General features: G+C 47.0%; 2 protein-coding genes across 7 annotated transcripts in view; one reads left to right on the forward strand and one right to left on the reverse strand.

Moving 5' to 3' along the window:
• The window catches only part of ELK1 (ETS transcription factor ELK1), a 679088-nt gene that overhangs the window by 98730 nt on the left and 563820 nt on the right, over positions 1-16538 (reverse strand). The window lies entirely within an intron of this gene.
• Positions 1-16538, forward strand: part of RBM10 (RNA binding motif protein 10) — a 37239-nt gene that overhangs the window by 8963 nt on the left and 11738 nt on the right. For 4 of the 6 annotated variants that reach the window (XM_049767175.1, XM_049767176.1, XM_049767178.1 and 1 more), the window contains exons 3-6: positions 9762-9945; positions 11375-11605; positions 13544-13613; positions 15387-15460. In XM_049767175.1, the coding sequence (XP_049623132.1) occupies positions 9762-9945; positions 11375-11605; positions 13544-13613; positions 15387-15460 (559 nt within the window). The remainder of the gene's footprint in view (positions 1-9761; positions 9946-11374; positions 11606-13543; positions 13614-15386; positions 15461-16538) is intronic. The other 2 variants (XM_049767179.1, XM_049767181.1) reach the window with 1 other exon arrangement.

Here is a 16538-nt window from a genome sequence, read left to right on the forward strand (position 1 = left end):
AACTGGAATTGGCTCACAGATTGTAGTTTGCCCATCTGTGGACCAGACAGTTATTACACATAGTGTTTATTGATGGCGAGGCTCCTCTCCTTTTCTTTGGTCATTAAAATGTTTTCCTTCGACATGAGGGATCAATTCTGGGTCCTCACACTATATGAAGCAAGTAGTCCACCACTGAACTATATCATACCTGGTCCTTTGCTGGCCTGTTTTGGAGGGCAAAGAGTGAATGGTGCCATAGCTGCAGTTCTCAAGAGTGAGCCTTTGGGGATTTGAACCAGGTCATAATCTCTGTCCCCAGGCCTTTTTTGGGGGAGCATGCCTGGCAGTGCTCTCCTTGGTAGTGCCAAGGAGACTAAATGGGGTGCCAGGGATTGAACCCTGGTTGACTTGATATGGGACAAATGTGCTACCCGCTGTACTATCCCTCAGCCCTGACCCTTTTAAAAAATAGAATTTCCCCTTTTCGTTTCTCTCCTTTATTGTGGGGTTACTTCTTCCAGTGCTGGTTCCCAGGAGGACATGTGATAGGGATCAAACATAAAGCTTTTTATATATAAGGCATGTGCTCTACTATATTTTTAATTTTTGTGTCACATTCACTAGTAGTCATTCCTGGTGGCTCCCAGGGCACAGTATGTTGTATCTGGGATCAAATCACAGATGGGCTGACATGCAAGGCAAGTGTCATGCCCCTTTACTCTCTCTAGCCTCTGTGTTCTACTTCTGTGTGTGTGGGTGTGTTCTGTTTCTAGAGACATATCCCAGACAACTCTTAAGCTTCTTTTCTTTTGTAATTATAAAAAGTGTGAATACTGTCTTTGCACATATGCAAATATGTGTGTACATTATATTCCCAGAAGAAATGTTTTAAAAGGTATATGGACTTTTAGTTTTGCCAACTATTTCCATTTTACCCTCTATAGGAATTGTTCTATTTTCACCTATCATTCATATTCCTACCAGCAATATGAATGAGTATCTGTTTACTTATTAAAGGAGATTTCAATAATTTGTTGTCAAACATTTGTACTTCTGTAGTCCGTTGAATTGAACATGTTCACAATTTAGGCCAAGAATGTGGCTCAGTGATAAAGAAAGCATGTGCCTTACAAGCATAACATGGTCCAAGCAACCAAAAAGAAACCCCCACTGCCTAGGGCAGGGGTCTCAAACTCAATTTACCTGGGGGCCGCAAGAGGCAAAATCGGGGTGAGGCAGGGCCGCATAAGGGATTTCGCATACCGAATATTTGCAATAAAAAATCGCATTAGTGGGGAAGGAGCAAATAAAAAAATTGCATTAGTAAGATAAAAAAATCGCAAAAAAGTACATTAAACATTTGCATACCCGAACGGAACTGCTCGGGGTATGCGAATGTTTAATGCGATTTTTTTCTTTTTTTCTTTTAGTTTTTGGGCCACACCCGGCAGTGCTCAGGGGTTACTCCTGGCTGTCTGCTCAGAAATAGCTCCTGGCAGGCACGGGGAACCAACCACCTTAGGTCCTGGATCGGCTGATTGCAAGGCAAATGCAGCTGTGCTATCTCTCCAGGCCTGTGATTTTTTTCTTACTAATGCGATTTTATTGCAATAATTCGATAAGCGAATAATCGCGAATACTGCAATATTTGAAGGCCGGCTGCAAGCCACAAAATGTTGTACGGAGGGCCGCAAATGGCCCGAGGGCTGCGAGTTTGAGACCCCTGGCCTAGGGTATGGAAAGGGAAAACTAAACTTGACAATGGAGAGAAATCTGACAAACTCCACTGGAACCAGAATAGTTATGGTCAACTTCACCAATGATAAGTCATGACGTATTCCTAATAATGATGCAATTAGCAAGGTAGCACATTTCTATTATATTCTCCTCCAAATCCATAATATAATCTCAGATATTAACACATCAGCTAAACCCATGTTGAAGTACATTCTGAACTTTCTGACCGTTACTTGCCAAAACTGTCAAGTTCGATCTCAGTAAGATGTCCCCACCCAACACACGTGGGGCCAATTCCTGCCGTGATTGGGTACCCAGAGACTTTTAAACCACAGTGGCCTTGCTCTCTGCCTTTTCTCTGCTGAGCCTGCCTACATCCAAGGACTATAGCCTCTTCAGGACCCACACCCGAAACGCGACACTCTGCTTTGCTTCGCGGCCGTGCTTATCTTGTAACCCCTGAATTCCATTTCTGTAAATTTTAAGAAGCAGTCTACAGCCTTGCCAATGGAGTAATTTTGCAGTACACCCCCATATTTACAGAAATCAAGATGGCTCCTCTAATAATCTAAAAAGTAGGAAACAAATAGGTATCCTCTCAAGAAGTTTAGAGTAGAATTATGGTGAATGTTCAGGGAGCTCAAAAAAAAAAAAGCATCGATAAACTTGACTGGAGCAAAATTAAGCATCAAGAAGTTTTGTCAACTGAAATTAGAAATTTTCACACTGAACTAACAGATCAGAAAAACTGAGCTTACCAGGACCCTTATTCCTAGCCTGAGGAGTGCTGGGAGGCTTGACAGGCCCCCAGCCGTCCTTGTCTTTTTCCCCTGACTCCAGGCCTTCCCTGGGTGCCAGCTCAGATGGCCAGAAGTGGGTTCAGGTGGACTCTTAGTGGTCCTCAGGTTCCCCCCTCCCTCCGTACTCCAGGGGGGAGGTGCATGGGGAGGAGGGCAGGCAGACATCTGGCTTCCGGTTTCCTCTTTGATTCTGGAGACCAGCTCTTGCCAGATATAGGGTATGGGGAAGCCCCATACCAGAGCCTTTCTCCCTAGCCTGGGGAGTGCTGGGAGGCGTGGCAGGCCCCCAGCCATCCTTGTCTTTTTCCCCTGACTCCAGGCCTTCCCTGGGTGCCAGCCCAGATGGCCAGAAGTGGGTTCAGGTGGACTCTTAGTGGTCCTCAGGTTCCCCCCTCCCTCCGTACTCCAGGGGGGAGGTGCAGGGGGAGGAGGGTGGGCAGACATGTGGCTTCCGATTTCGTCCTTGATTCTGGAGACCAGCCCTTGCCAGATATAGGGTTTTTCTCCCCTGGACTTCAGTCTTTCCCTGGACACCAGTCTAGGTGGACTCTGTAAGGGTCAACAGGCTTTCCCCCTATCTCTCCCTACACTATGGGAATGCACTCTGGGAGGAGGGCAGGCTGTTCTAGCACTGGTTTATATTGGGACAGTCAGTGGAAATTTTTTCTCTTTTTTTCATATTGATATTATTGTGTGCCTATATTCTATATGTCCATAATATCCATCTTGTATTGGGACCTTGATACTGCCCTACAAAGCTCATTTCTAATATTTTACTGCCTCAGTCCCAACCCTTACTTCCCCCCATCCTCCCATGTAGGTGCAGCTAATGATATGAAGCTCACCACATAGAATGATAAGTGCAGTTAGAGAAATAACTACACTGAAAACTATCATAACAATGTGAATGAATGAGGGAAAAAGAAAGCCTGTCTCAAGTACAGGTGTGGGTGGGGTGGGGAGTGGGTAGATCTGGGAAATTGGTGGTGGGAATCCTGCACTGGTGAAGGGGGGTGTTCTTTACATGACTGTAATCATACAAGTACAATTATAGTTGTAATCATATTATGTAATCATAAAGATAATTACAAAAAACAAAAAGAATAAAAACTGTCAAGTTCATCTAAAAATCCTAGAAAAGACAAACATTTTTCATAAGCCAGAGGAATCTAAGGGGGCTAAATGACTAAATAAAATAAAAGGTGGTGTTCTGGATTTAGCCCTGGAGCAAAAAGAATATTGGAAAAATTAGTAAAAGTCTATTACAGTTTAGTTAATATTTTAGCTCTGAAAGCTATGTTGTAGTTCTGTTAACATTAAGGGAAACGGTATAAAAGACATATAAAACCTCTTCTTTTTTTTTTTTTTTTTTTGGTTTTTGGGCCACACCCGTTTGACGCTCAGGGGTTACTCCTGGCTATGTGCTCAGAAATCGCCCCTGGCTTGGGGGGACCATATGGGATGCCAGGGGATTGAACCGCAGTCCGTTCCTTGGCTAGCGCTTGTAAGGCAGACACCTTACCTCTAGCGCCACCTTCCCGGCCCCATAAAAACTCTTCTTTAACCCTCCCTCCTTATGTCCTTCCTTCTTCCTTCCTTCTTTCCTTCCTTTTCTCCTTTCTTCCTCCTTCCTTCATCCATTCCCTCCTTCCTTCCTCCCTCCTTCCTTTCTTCTCTCCCCTCATTCCTCCCTCCCTCCCTTCCTTTCCTTCCTTTCTTCCCTCCTTTTCTTCCCTCATTCCTTCCTTTCCTCCTTTCCTCCTGCCTTCTCTCCTCCTTTCCTTCCATCCCTCCTTCCCTTCCTCCTTCCATCCTTTCTTAGAAAAAATAAATGGGGCCGGAGAGATAGTATGGAGGTAAGGTGTTTGCCTTACATGCAGAAGGTCGGTGGTTTGAATCCTGGCATCCCATATGGTCCCCGAGCTTGCCAGGAGCAATTTCTGAGCATAGAGCCAAGAGTAACCCCTGAGCGCTGCCGGATGGGACCCAAAAAGAAAAAAAAAAGAACTCTTCTTTAAACACTTTTGTAAATCTAAATTTATTTCAAAATAAGTAGCTTGATTTCCTCAAGAATAGAAATGTGGGAGTCTTTAAGTGTGGTATATGCCATATCTAATGGTACTCAGGGGACCCGAGAAAGTTCCTAGAATTGTATTGTGTTCTTGGCTGTGTGCAAACCAAGTACTTTACATGTAGTATTATCTGCAGCTCAGGTTTAGAAATATTTGTGTGTCAGGGGCAGAAAGTTTGTACAGTGATTAAGGCACTGACCTTTCATGCAAGTACCAGACCAGTCACCAGCACCATATACAGTCACCAGCACCATATACAGTCCCCTATGCTCTGCCAGGAGTGATCCCTGAATAGAGAGCCAGGACTAATGCCCGAGTACTGCTAGTTTGGTCCAACTTCCCTAACTCCCAAAAGAGAAATTTGTGTGTCCAAGGAACTGTTCAAGAGAGTGGCTCTTCAAGCTAGGGAGATGGCTCAGATCACACATGCTTTACTAGAGGGAACCTTGGATTCCAAACACTTTTGAGTATATCCACATATTAAGTTAAAATGAAAATGAAGGGGCCAGGGGCTGGAGAGATAGCGCAGCAGTAAGGCTGTGTACTCCTTCTGGTCCCTCGTACCTGCCAGGAGCAATTTCTGAGTGCAGAGCTGGAGTAACTCCTGAGCGCTGCCGGGTGTGACCCAAAAACCAATAAAATAAAATAAAAAAGAAAAGGGGTTGGAGCAGTAGCACAAGCAGTAGGGTGTTTGCCTTGCACATGCTGACCTAAGATGAACCACAGTTTGATCCCCTGACGTCCCCAAGCCAGGAGCAATTTTTGAGCACATAGCCAGGAGTAACCCCTGAGCATCGCCAGGTATGGCCCAAAAACCAAAAAAAAAAAAAAAGAAAAGAAAAAAAAAGAAAAAGAAAGAAAGAAAGAAAAAAAAGAAAAGAAAAGAAAATGAAAAGACAACTCATAGAATGTGGGAACATGTTTGAACCATATATTTTGTATAGGCTATTATCCAGAAAATAGAGCTAAGAGATAATACAGCAGGGTGAATATTTGCTCTGCATGCGGCTATGACTCTGGTTGAAATCCCTGATACCACATATGGTCCCCAAAGTACTGCCAGAGTCAGGTCTGGCCTCGAACCACAAACAACAAAATATATATTTGGCCCTGAATTCTATCACCAGGGGAGAAATGGTTGAACACACTGAATGCTTTTGAGATGGAGATGTAATGGTATAAATGATGAAGCTCTGTGTCTGATCACTGGCACTAGTGCACACATAAAAAGTAAAAATAACTTAAAATGGTAGTTGAGATAGTAAATGTTCATACATGTTTTAATGCAGTAAAAAAGATTTCAAAATATAAAAGTGAAACTTGAGGGCTGAGATAGTACCTTACATGTGGCCAACCTAGGATTTTTTGTTTGTTTTGTTTTGGGGTCACACCTGGCAATGCTTAGGGGTAACTTCTGCTTCTGTGCTTAGAATTCGCCCTTGGCAGGCTTTGGGGACAATATTGTAGGCCGAAAATCGAACCACCATCAGTCCTGGGTTGGCCGCATGCAGGACAAGTGCCCTACCGCTGTGCAATTGCTCTGGCCAAGAATGACTATTTTCTAATAGAATCTATCTTAGAGGCATGATTTGCAGGTTCAGGACAATAAGATTTCAGAGGTGCAATGTTACCACCTCTAGTCGTGCCCCCAGTGTCTTTATCTCATTACCCCCAGATTCCTTCCCAGCCTCCATTCTGTCTCCTTGGCAGACACATTTTTTAAGTTTAATTATTATATAAATACACGCTTTCCGTGGTGTATTATCTAGTGGTTTAGGTATATATAGATTTCTAATATCTATAATACAGATGTGCTCAAGACCCAGAATAGAGTTGAGTTTAATAATCTTCTATGGCGTTTAAATTGGAGGATCATAGTTTTTCCGTTTCAGTGTTATCACAAAATTCATCTCTTGACTCCTTGTTTGTTTGGGGATGAGGATATAAGAGGGCATACATGTTTGGTGTTCAGGGCTTACTCCTGGTGGTTCTCAGGGAACTATGATGTGATGCTGAGGATCCAACAATGATTGGCAGTGTACAAAGCAAGTACCTTAACTAGGTTGCTGTACTGGATCTCTGGCCCATATCCCTTGATTCTTTAGGAAAGTGGGTGTTTGGGACCACACCCTGCAATGCTGATTCTGCACTTAGCAATTACTCCTGGCATTGCTGGAGGACCATATGGAATGCTAGGAATTGATCCTGGATCTTCTATGTGCAAGCAAATGCTCTGCCCACTGTATTATCACTCCAGCCCTGTAGATTAATTTTGTACTTGTGGTCTTTTGTGGGGGGGGGGAGGGAGCCACACCCAGCGGTGCTCAGGGGTTTTTCCTGGCTCTGTGCTCAGAAATAGATCCTGGGAGGCACGGAGGACCATAAGGGATGCCGGGATTCAAACCACCATTGGTCCTGGGTTGGCCTCTTGCAAGGCAAACACCCTAGCCACTGTGCTATCTCTCTGGCCCCTGTACTCGTGTCCTTACTGATTTATGGTATTGTAATTGTGTTTTTAGTTAATTCTCTTTAACCTTTTAGGCACATATTCTTATATCTTAATATGATAGTAATTTGGGGCCAAGAGAATAGCACAGCGGTAGGGTGTTTTCCTTGCAGCCAACCCTGCCAGGCACAATTTCTGATCACAGAACCAGGAGTAACTCCTGAGCGCAGCTGGGTGGGGCCCCAAAACAAATAATGTTAAAAAAATATTAGGGTAATTTTACCTTCTCTTTTCAAGCATTTGACTTCTTCATTCTTTTAATCTTTTTTTTTTTTTTTTTTTTGGTTTTTGGGCCACACCCGGCGTTGCTCAGGGGTTAGTCCTGGCTGTCTACTCAGAAATAGCTCCTGGCGGGGCCGGGTAGGTGGCGCTGGAGGTAAGGTGTCTGCCTTGCAAGCGCTAGCCAAGGAAGGACCGCAGTTCGATCCCCCAGAGTCCCATATGGTCCACCCAAGCCAGGGGCGATTTCTGAGCACATAGCCAGGAGTAACCCCTGAGCGTCAAACGGGTGTGGCCCAAAAAAAAAAAAAGAAAAAAGAAATAGCTCCTGGCAGGCACGGGGGACCATATGGGACACCGGGATTCGAACCAACCACCTTAGGTCCTGGATTGGCTGCTTGCAAGGCAAACACCACTGTGCTATCTCTCCGGGCCCCATTCTTTTAATCTTATTCTCTGTAGGATATTAATAGAAATGTTGGAAACAAACATTCTAATGTTGAACCTAACCAGGATTGAGATTCTGCAAGTAGTAGTCTATGCTGTTTTTTTTTTCTTGTTTTAAATAAACATGTAAAATGCTTTTAGAGTAGTGTTAAAATCATTGTCTTATTTAAAAAGTAACTTTGTGAAGAGCCAGATTGTTAGCATAGTGGGTAGGGCATTTGCCTTGCACGTGCCCAACCCAGGTCTGGGTTCAATCCCTGGCATCCCATATGGTCCCTCATGCCTTCTAGTAGTGATATCTGAGTGCAAAGCTACAAGTATTGTCTGAGTCCCACTGGGTATTGCCAAAAAATAAATAAAAATAATCAAATAATTAAAAGATAACTGTGGACCAGAAAGATCATGCAGGTGGCAGAGGCTTGAGCTTTGATATCACATTGTCTCCCAAATCCCAAAGGGGAGTAGCCCCTGAGTAACATCAGGTATAGCCCCAAGTGAAACATTTTAATAATAGTAAAATACAGATTAACTTTTAGTCATATTGAAGTATAGTACTTAAGTATTAAGTACTTAAGTTTAAGAAGTAGGGAAGTGGAACAAATGGATATGGTCTCTTCTCAGAGATTACAATCTAGAGACTTTAAGGTGAGTTGTTGATGCAAAGCAAGATAGTTTTTGTCTTGTTCTTGGTTTTGGTTACACTCAGTAATGCTGGGTCTTATTCCTGGCTTTGTGCTCAGAAATCACTACTGGAAGGTCTGGGCGAGGGCAATATGGGGTTCTAGGGGTTGAATATAAGATTGACCATGTGTAAGGCAAGCATCGTACCCACTATACTCTTACTCTTGTTCCAGCAAGATAGTTTTTATTGAACGTTTTTTAACTTAGAAAGATGTGAGGGGAGTAATACTACAGCTAATAGGGCATTTGCCTTGCACGTTGCCAACTGGGTTTGATTTCTGGCACCTCATAAGGTTCCCCTGAATACTGCCAGGAGTGGTCTCTGAGTACAGAATCAGTAGAAAACACTGAGCACTGAAGAACTGAAGAGTGTGGTGCCAAAAATAAAAAAGAAAGATGTGATTGGGGAAAAAGAGAGGAAATAGATGTTCTAGTTATCACAGTAGAAAATTAGTAACAAAACCACCATCAGGGCAGGAGCAATAGTACAGCAGGTAGGGCATTTGCCTTGCATTCGCCTGACCTGGGTTCAATTCCTGGCATCCCATATGGCTCCGCGAGCCAGCCAGGAGTGATTGCTGAACATAGAGCTAGGAGTAACCCCTGAGCACCACAGGGTGTGTCCCCACCCAAAAGAAAAAAACAAAAACCCTGCCATCAGTGCTAACAAGGTGACCATGAATCAGGACAGGGTGACACAATTCCTAATGAGGCAGAGGGAGACAGAGCCCAGGGCATAGGAATTTCCTCCCACAGGATCCTGCAGACCGTGTAGACCTTTGGTATTCATTGGTGTTTTCTCTTGAAATGGAATGAACTAATGAAGGGAAATGCTGCTGTCCAACTATATTGCCTTTACTTTTGTTTGCCTTGCAGCACATTACTTTTTTACCCAGCTGCACTCAGGGCTTACTCTTAGCTCTGCACTCAGAAATTGCCCCTGGCAGGCTCAGGGGACCCATATGGGATGCTGGGAATCTAAGTGCCGTCTCCTGGGTTGGCCATATGCAAGGCAAATGCCCAACCACTGTGCTATCTCTCCAGACTAGCACATTCATTTTTAATAGAGAATGAGCCTAGGGAAAGGTGTATGTGTGGAGGTGAGGAGATGAGCCAGGAAGCCAGAGAGTGTAAGCACACTGACAGACACTAGAGAGCTATGGGTTGATTGAGAAGTGGCAACCAGCTCATCCCTAGAGATCATTCTTTAGGATCCTTGGCCAGAAGTGGGACTGAGTTGGTGCATGGGTGTAGAGACTCCATCTCTTGCACCTTTACAAAAGGATCACACTTTAATCTCTTCCTTCTTCCCTCCAGAGGTGGTCGTGGAGACAGGACAGGTCGCTATGGAGCCACTGACCGTTCACAGGATGATGGTGGGGAAAACCGTAGCCGAGACCATGACTACCGGGACATGGACTACCGATCATACCCTCGAGAGTATGGTAGCCAGGAGAGCAAACACGACTATGATGACTCTTCTGAGGAGCAGAGTACAGAGGTGAGGGCTGTGGAGGGGTGGGTCAGTCCTCCGTGGGAGGTTCTTGTAGGGCCACTGTCTGACTGGAGCACCATATGCAGATAGCTCTTGGCCCTGTGCCTTCCGATTGTGCTCAATGGCTTTGCTGCACCTGGATGGTCTGTCCCTACTCCCTTCTCTGAGGAACTCATCTCCCAAGTTGGGGCTCCTCAACTTCCACATGCTTGACTCTACTTCTGAGAGGCCCTTGCCACCACTTCTCTCCTTTCTTTCCTGTTGTTCAGTTGGAGGATCCATGATTTGCTACAACCCCTATACTGTCTACTCCCAGCCAATCAGGTCGCTTACAGACCCTCTTGCTTGGACATCCTCCTTCTGAGGTTGGGAAGGCAACTGGAAAACTGGATATCACTGTGCATAGAAGCTCTGTGAGCATTCTTAGTGGTGGCAGGGCCCTCAACAGAAGGAAAAGAGCCTTTTGGGCCTCTTCTTTGAGTTCAAGAGTAGTTTGCTCCTTGCTGGTCTGTCAGCCTTAGCCTGAGGGATGAAGGAGGCATGATGCTGTGCACCATCTAGGAGCCCTTCTGAGGGGAAGTAGTTTTGCCATAGTGGACCTCTAGTTGGAAAGGAGGGCTGTTGAGGACATGGCCCAAATCAATCAGACAGCTCCCCTACCTGAGAGGGTGGGTCTAGAAATCCTCAGAGAAATGGTAGACCCAGGGGAGACCCCTTGGAATGAGTGGGAGTTAAGCACTGCCTCACCCTGAGGGCAGGAGTGGGGCTAGACCTATGCCTGGCCTGCTTTAGTTCTTGAAGGATGAGTTGGGCAATACATGAGAACCCTATGACCACACTCTGCTGCAGGGAGCTGATGGTGATTGAAGATGGCTAGACAGAGGAGTTGGACAGGGAAGTCAGCCATGGCCCTCACACCTTCGTGTGCTCATCTGACTGGCTCTGGCTAAGATCATAAGCTGTTCCGATATCCACAACTTGGTTGCAGGGCCAAAGCTCACCCTGGGTATTGTAAGCAACATGTAGCCTTATATGATTCAAGAACAATCGTGTGCCTAGTAGTGGAGCCAGCTGGCAAGGGAGAAGAAAAGAGAAACAGCCCAGGGTTTAGGATACCAAATCCAGATGATCTCTTCCCCAAGAGAGTTAAGCAGTGTCTGGTCACCTGCCAGTGGGAGTTCCTCTCCCACATCCCCACTACCATACCACCCACCACCCACAATGTGTCTCTCCTAGTGACCTGTGGAGAATTTCCAGCCCCTGAAGAATTGCAGCCCCAGAACTCTCCCTACCCTGCCTGCCCCGAGCCTTTAGCCGGAGCCCGCCCAGCCCTGGCTTTCAGAGCCTGCCTGCCTCAGAGAGCCAGCGGCCAGCCCCTAGGCCCACCCCAGACTGACTGCCCGTCTGGTGTCTCTCGTCTCATTCTGTCGGCCAGGATTCCTACGAGGCCTCCCCGGGCTCCGAGACTCAGCGTAGGCGGCGGCGGCGGCACAGGCACAGCCCCACCGGCCCACCAGGCTTCCCCCGAGACGGCGACTATCGGGACCAGGACTATCGGACCGAGCAAGGGGAGGAGGAGGAGGATGAGGAGGAGGAGGAGGAGGAGGAGAAGGCCAGTAACATCGTCATGCTGAGGATGCTGCCACAGGCAGCCACTGAGGATGACGTACGTGCCCCCCATGGCCCCGGGCAGGCAGCAGTGCAGGAGGCCAGGCTGGGTCTCCCTCACTCCCAACCTCAGCACCTTTCATCCATTCTTTATACTGGCTCCTGTCCCCAACACTGATTTATCCTCTGGGTGGATCCTGTCATCTCCTTGTGTGGAAAGGAGTATTCAGTAGGCTGGCTTAGGAGACCTTGGTGGTGGTGGGTGTGGGGATAGTGGAAGATTCTTTGTGCACATTTCATTACTCGTTCATTCATTCTGCACATATGGATCTAGGGTCAGCCAGTCAGGTGTTTATTGCTAGGTATTGCTAGTGGCATAGGTGACTTAGGAGCCCTGTAGCCCTGGAGATGGGAAAGTTCAGTGTAGGATTTTTGAGGTTTCTATTTTTTTTAATTTTTAAAAATTACTTTATTTTAATGTAGTGGTTTACAAGGTTGCTCATAATACAGTTGGTTTTTCTCTTCAGTTACAGAGTTGTTCATGATTGAGGTTCAGTCCTAGAATGTATAACGTCCTTCACCAGTGTTTTTTTTTATCCACCCCTCCTCCCAACCTTTCTCTTCCTTTCCCGCTTCCACCCTCCATCAGCAATGTCAGTTCTTACAGGTCTGGCCTTAAAACCTTGGGGTTTTTGTTTCTTTTTAATATTTGTTGCTGCTGCTGACAGCCTTGTATTCTTTGATGATATTTATCCCTTCCATCTTCTCTTTTTCGCCTGTTTCCTTAAACACTGCTAACAAGAGGTTCACTAGATTAGCTAGCCCACTAGTTTTGCTGATTCTTGTTCTGGCTGAATTATTTGCTTGCTTCTCCTCTGAAATCTTATGTGCTGCCTGTTTTGTCACAGGAAACCCTACCTGTGTCTCTGAGTGGCTCAATGCTGGCCCACCATCCTGTCTTGAGTCAAGCAGTCACTGCCTGCTGGCATTCTAGGGTTTCTCACAGCATAAACTCTGTACTAACTCTGGTTTGATCTCACAGATACCTTTTGGGGGTGATACTTTGTGTTTCTGTTCTGTAGCTGACTGGAATCACTGGGACCCTGTAGTAAAATAACTTGTGTCAGGTCTCACAACCCATGAGAAGCAGAGCATAATTGGGGTGTGAACCTCAGAGCCTACATTCTTGCTCTTTAGCCCCAGATCCTCTTTGAGTATCCTTGAGAATCCTGAGAATTCTCTGTCTTTCCTGTCTTTCTGAGCTCTGTGTGTCTGTATGTGTTTAATATTTTTCACTGTTTTTTTATCTTAATGAAGAAACTTTCCAAGGCCCTGACTTTCTCAAATACTCATCTTTGTGAGATGTGCTATCTCAGCTTGTCAAATCCCAGATTGCCTTCGCTGTGGCCCTCTCACTTACCATGTGTAGGAAGTTTTTCAAAGCATTCAGTCATACTTTTTGGTCTCTGTTCCATGTTACTACTCCCCTTGCTGTCCAGGGCACATGAACAGCATTCTTCAAAGCTCAGTTTTTCCTGGTTGGGTATTTGTTTCCTGGGTCTCTTTTGATGCAAGCTGGAAGGCGGTCCCTTTGTGAGCAAGCAGCAGGAATGGCATCTCAGTTGTCCTTGCTTTCCTGGGTGCACCCATCCTGTTCTCTCTTCTCAAAGTCCCTTCCTGCCCACAGTTTTGGATTTGCTGGCCTGCTTGCTTTCTTAACTCTTCTCTGCCCCTGGCAGTCATCACACTACCATGCTTCACTCTGTGCTGTGTTCCTGTTCTCCTTTGACTCATTCTGCAGGTCTAGGACTAAAAGTGAGCCTGGGAACTGGTTGTGGATCTGGGGCTGTGGTCACTGGAAAAATCCCTGAGAGAGGAAGAGGAATCATAATTTTTCACTAAGGACCCTTTTGGGTCCTTGAAGGCCTCCAGCTAGTCTTGAATTCCCAGCAGCCTCCCTTACACTGAGTCCACCCCAATCTGTCTCCCTGTACAGATCCGTGGCCAGCTTCAGTCCCATGGTGTCCAAGCCCGGGAGGTCCGGCTGATGCGGAACAAATCCTCAGGTGAGCTTTTGTTTCCAGTACCCCTCCTTCCACTGGCCAGTCTGCCTCTGAGTCTCCCTCCTGCCTCTGCCTCTCCCTCCCCATCCCCACCCTGACTCTGTCACAGCTGGGAATGGGCAGCTGCGGGGGAGGTTCTCTTTTCTTTTCTTGCCCTCACCCCACACTCCACACAGCTGCAGCCATTGGGGCTGTTGGGGAGGGGCTGCAGCTCTGAGCTGAGCTGAGCTCTCCCTGTGGGCAGGGCTAGGGCCTGAGATGATATCTGAGATGATAACTACCTCCCAATGTCTTCCCTTCCCTCTTTCCTTCTCCTTCCTCTCCCAGCTCTCCCTAGCACATTTCTGGTACCAGTCCCTGTTCTGAAAGCCAATCTGACACTGCCCCGCCCGCAAGAAGGGTGTCAGGGGATGGTTCTCATCCAAGGGTAGTTCCTAAAGAGCAAGTGGGATTTCTGGTTCCCTCCCTTTTGTAGGCTCCTGGCCTGAGGCTACAGGGGGTGGGGGCCAAGTTGTCTCTGCAGGACCTCTGGCCAGACTCCCTAAGGCAGGCACAGTGGGCCTCACTCTGCCTGGGCTTTTCTCTCCATTTCTTAATCTCTTTCCTCCCTATACCTTCATCTCCATCCATTTCTCTGTCTCTCTCCCTCTGTGTGTGTCTCTCTCTCTTACACACGTACATACACAAATTTCATCTTCCTATGCATCCTACTGGTTATTCTTTTGAAAATCAAGCATGCCCCGCCCAAAGATCACCCCAGCTAAAAGCTCCCTTTGTGTGCATCTCTCTGCCTCATGTAGCCCCAAGTCCCAAATTCTTCTCCCCAGACCCAGCCAGGCCCGGAGCTCTTGGGAACATGTATGACTTGCACAACTTCACTGTAGCCAACTACACACACTGAAAGAGATTATGGATCTCTATCCTCAAGTGATGTCTCAGGTGCAGCCTCCCCTAGGCACTGCTTTCAGGGAACTGCTCGTGATTCTGTAGGATCTCCTGGCCCATCCCAGCTCCCAGTATCCTGTTGTTGAACATTCCAGATGTACGGGCAATAGTAAATTCCCCAACTTGGCTCTGCAGTGACCCCTACTGAGGAACCCATTTCCTACCCTGTAGTAAGACTACAGTGAACATCTCATCCCTAGCTCACATTTAAATTCCATGTTTCTAATGGATTTTGAGCCCTTGTAGCCTCACAAAACAGCTTGGCCCCAACTTCTCTTTAGCTTTTTTGATTAAGTACCCATTAAAGGGCTCCTTCTAAATGCCTCTGGCCTTGTGCTGGATCATCATGTTCATTCCCCCCACATCTACCCTTTTTACTTCACTTATTCTGGCCTTTGGTGCCAGCCGCCTGCACATTTGCCCTTCTTTGAAGATAGACCTCTACTTGTACCCTTTTCTGCCTAGCTGCTTCCCTCCATCTCTTCCCCCAGGCTAGCCCAGCAGGTCTGCCTGATCCCTCCTCCTCCTCTCTCTCTCTTGCCAGCTGGCATGTGTCTCTCCTCCTTTTCTCCCACACTTCTGCAGCTCTATTTTCCTCCCACCTCCTTTCCTGTCCTCCCATCTCTTTTGCCTCCCATGCCACCTGGTCTTTCTCTCTGATTATTTTTCTTTCTTTCTTTCTTTCTTTCTCTCCCTCTCCCTTTCTCCCTTTTCTTCTTTCCTCCCTTCCCTCTTGCCCCGACCTCTCCCCTCGGGTCCCGCCCCCCCCGGGAACGTGTGTCCAAAGCTGTTGACTAACCCACTGCGTCTGTATCTGAATGCTGTCTCCAGGTCAGAGCCGGGGCTTCGCCTTCGTCGAGTTTAGTCACTTGCAGGACGCTACACGATGGATGGAAGCCAATCAGGTTGCTTTGCCGCACTTGAACCCCCTCCCCAAACAAATACTACTTTGTAATCGAGCGCTCCCCATCGCCTGATTCTTATGGACACAGTTCCTTGCCCTGTGGCCCTGTGTCCTGTTCCCCCATGCCCTCTCTCTCCCTTTCCTGACCCTCACTATCTCCTCTTCCCATTTCTTGCTACCCACTGGGCTTCCCGTCCAGAACCCACACTCACCACTGGCCTCAAGCTGCCATCAGGCACTAGCTTGCCCTCTCCATTTTTTTCAGCTGAGCTTTCAAGGGAAAGGGGTGCCAGTGAGGGTTCTCCCGCCTCAGCTCCCATTTGTCAGAGGGCTTTCCTGGTCTGGGTATAGGCAGAGAGAGAACATGAAGCACTTTCTGGTATCTAGCACCTAAGAACTGTTTTCCCACCTCCTTTGTATGTGAGTTTGGCCCTTGAATTTCCACATGAGAAGCCAGTGCTGCTTAGTTGATCTAAGTAAGGACTAGTGAAAAGTGGTGGTTTCATTCCCTGGACTCAATTCAATAGCCTCCCTCTTAGGAGTCATAGTTCCTTCAGCTCTGCTTGGAGCAGCCCCGCTTCCTGGAGAGAAGTGCCAGGTAGGAGGAATGAGAGCTTGTCCCCACAGCCCAGCACAGGATCCCAAACCAGAAGCTTGGGAACTTTTATTTTATTCTTTTGTTGTTTTGGGGGCCACACCCGGCATTGCTCAGGGGTTAGTCCTGGCTGTTTGCTCAGAAATAGCTCCTGGCAGGCACGGGGGACCATATGAGACACTGGGATTCGAACCAACCACCTTTGGTCCTGGATCGGCTGCTTGCAAGGCAAACACCGCTGTGCTATCTCTTTGGGCCCGCTTGGGAACTTTTAAACACCCAAGGATAAGTTCTTAGCCTGAAAAATTGGGTAAGATGTGTTCTTTGGGTAATATCTGTTCTTACCCAAGTCCAAACTTACCCACAGCCCATTTCCCTGCTATGTAGGAAGTGAGTGGGGCATGGGCAGATGTGGTGAAAGTGGGTTCTGCAGGGGTGGCTCTGAGGCCAGCTTTGCTGGTCCAGAGGCTAGTGCCATGGACCC

Source organism: Suncus etruscus, chromosome X (genome assembly GCF_024139225.1).
Source record: "Suncus etruscus isolate mSunEtr1 chromosome X, mSunEtr1.pri.cur, whole genome shotgun sequence".
NCBI classification, from domain to species: Eukaryota; Metazoa; Chordata; class Mammalia; order Eulipotyphla; family Soricidae; genus Suncus; species Suncus etruscus.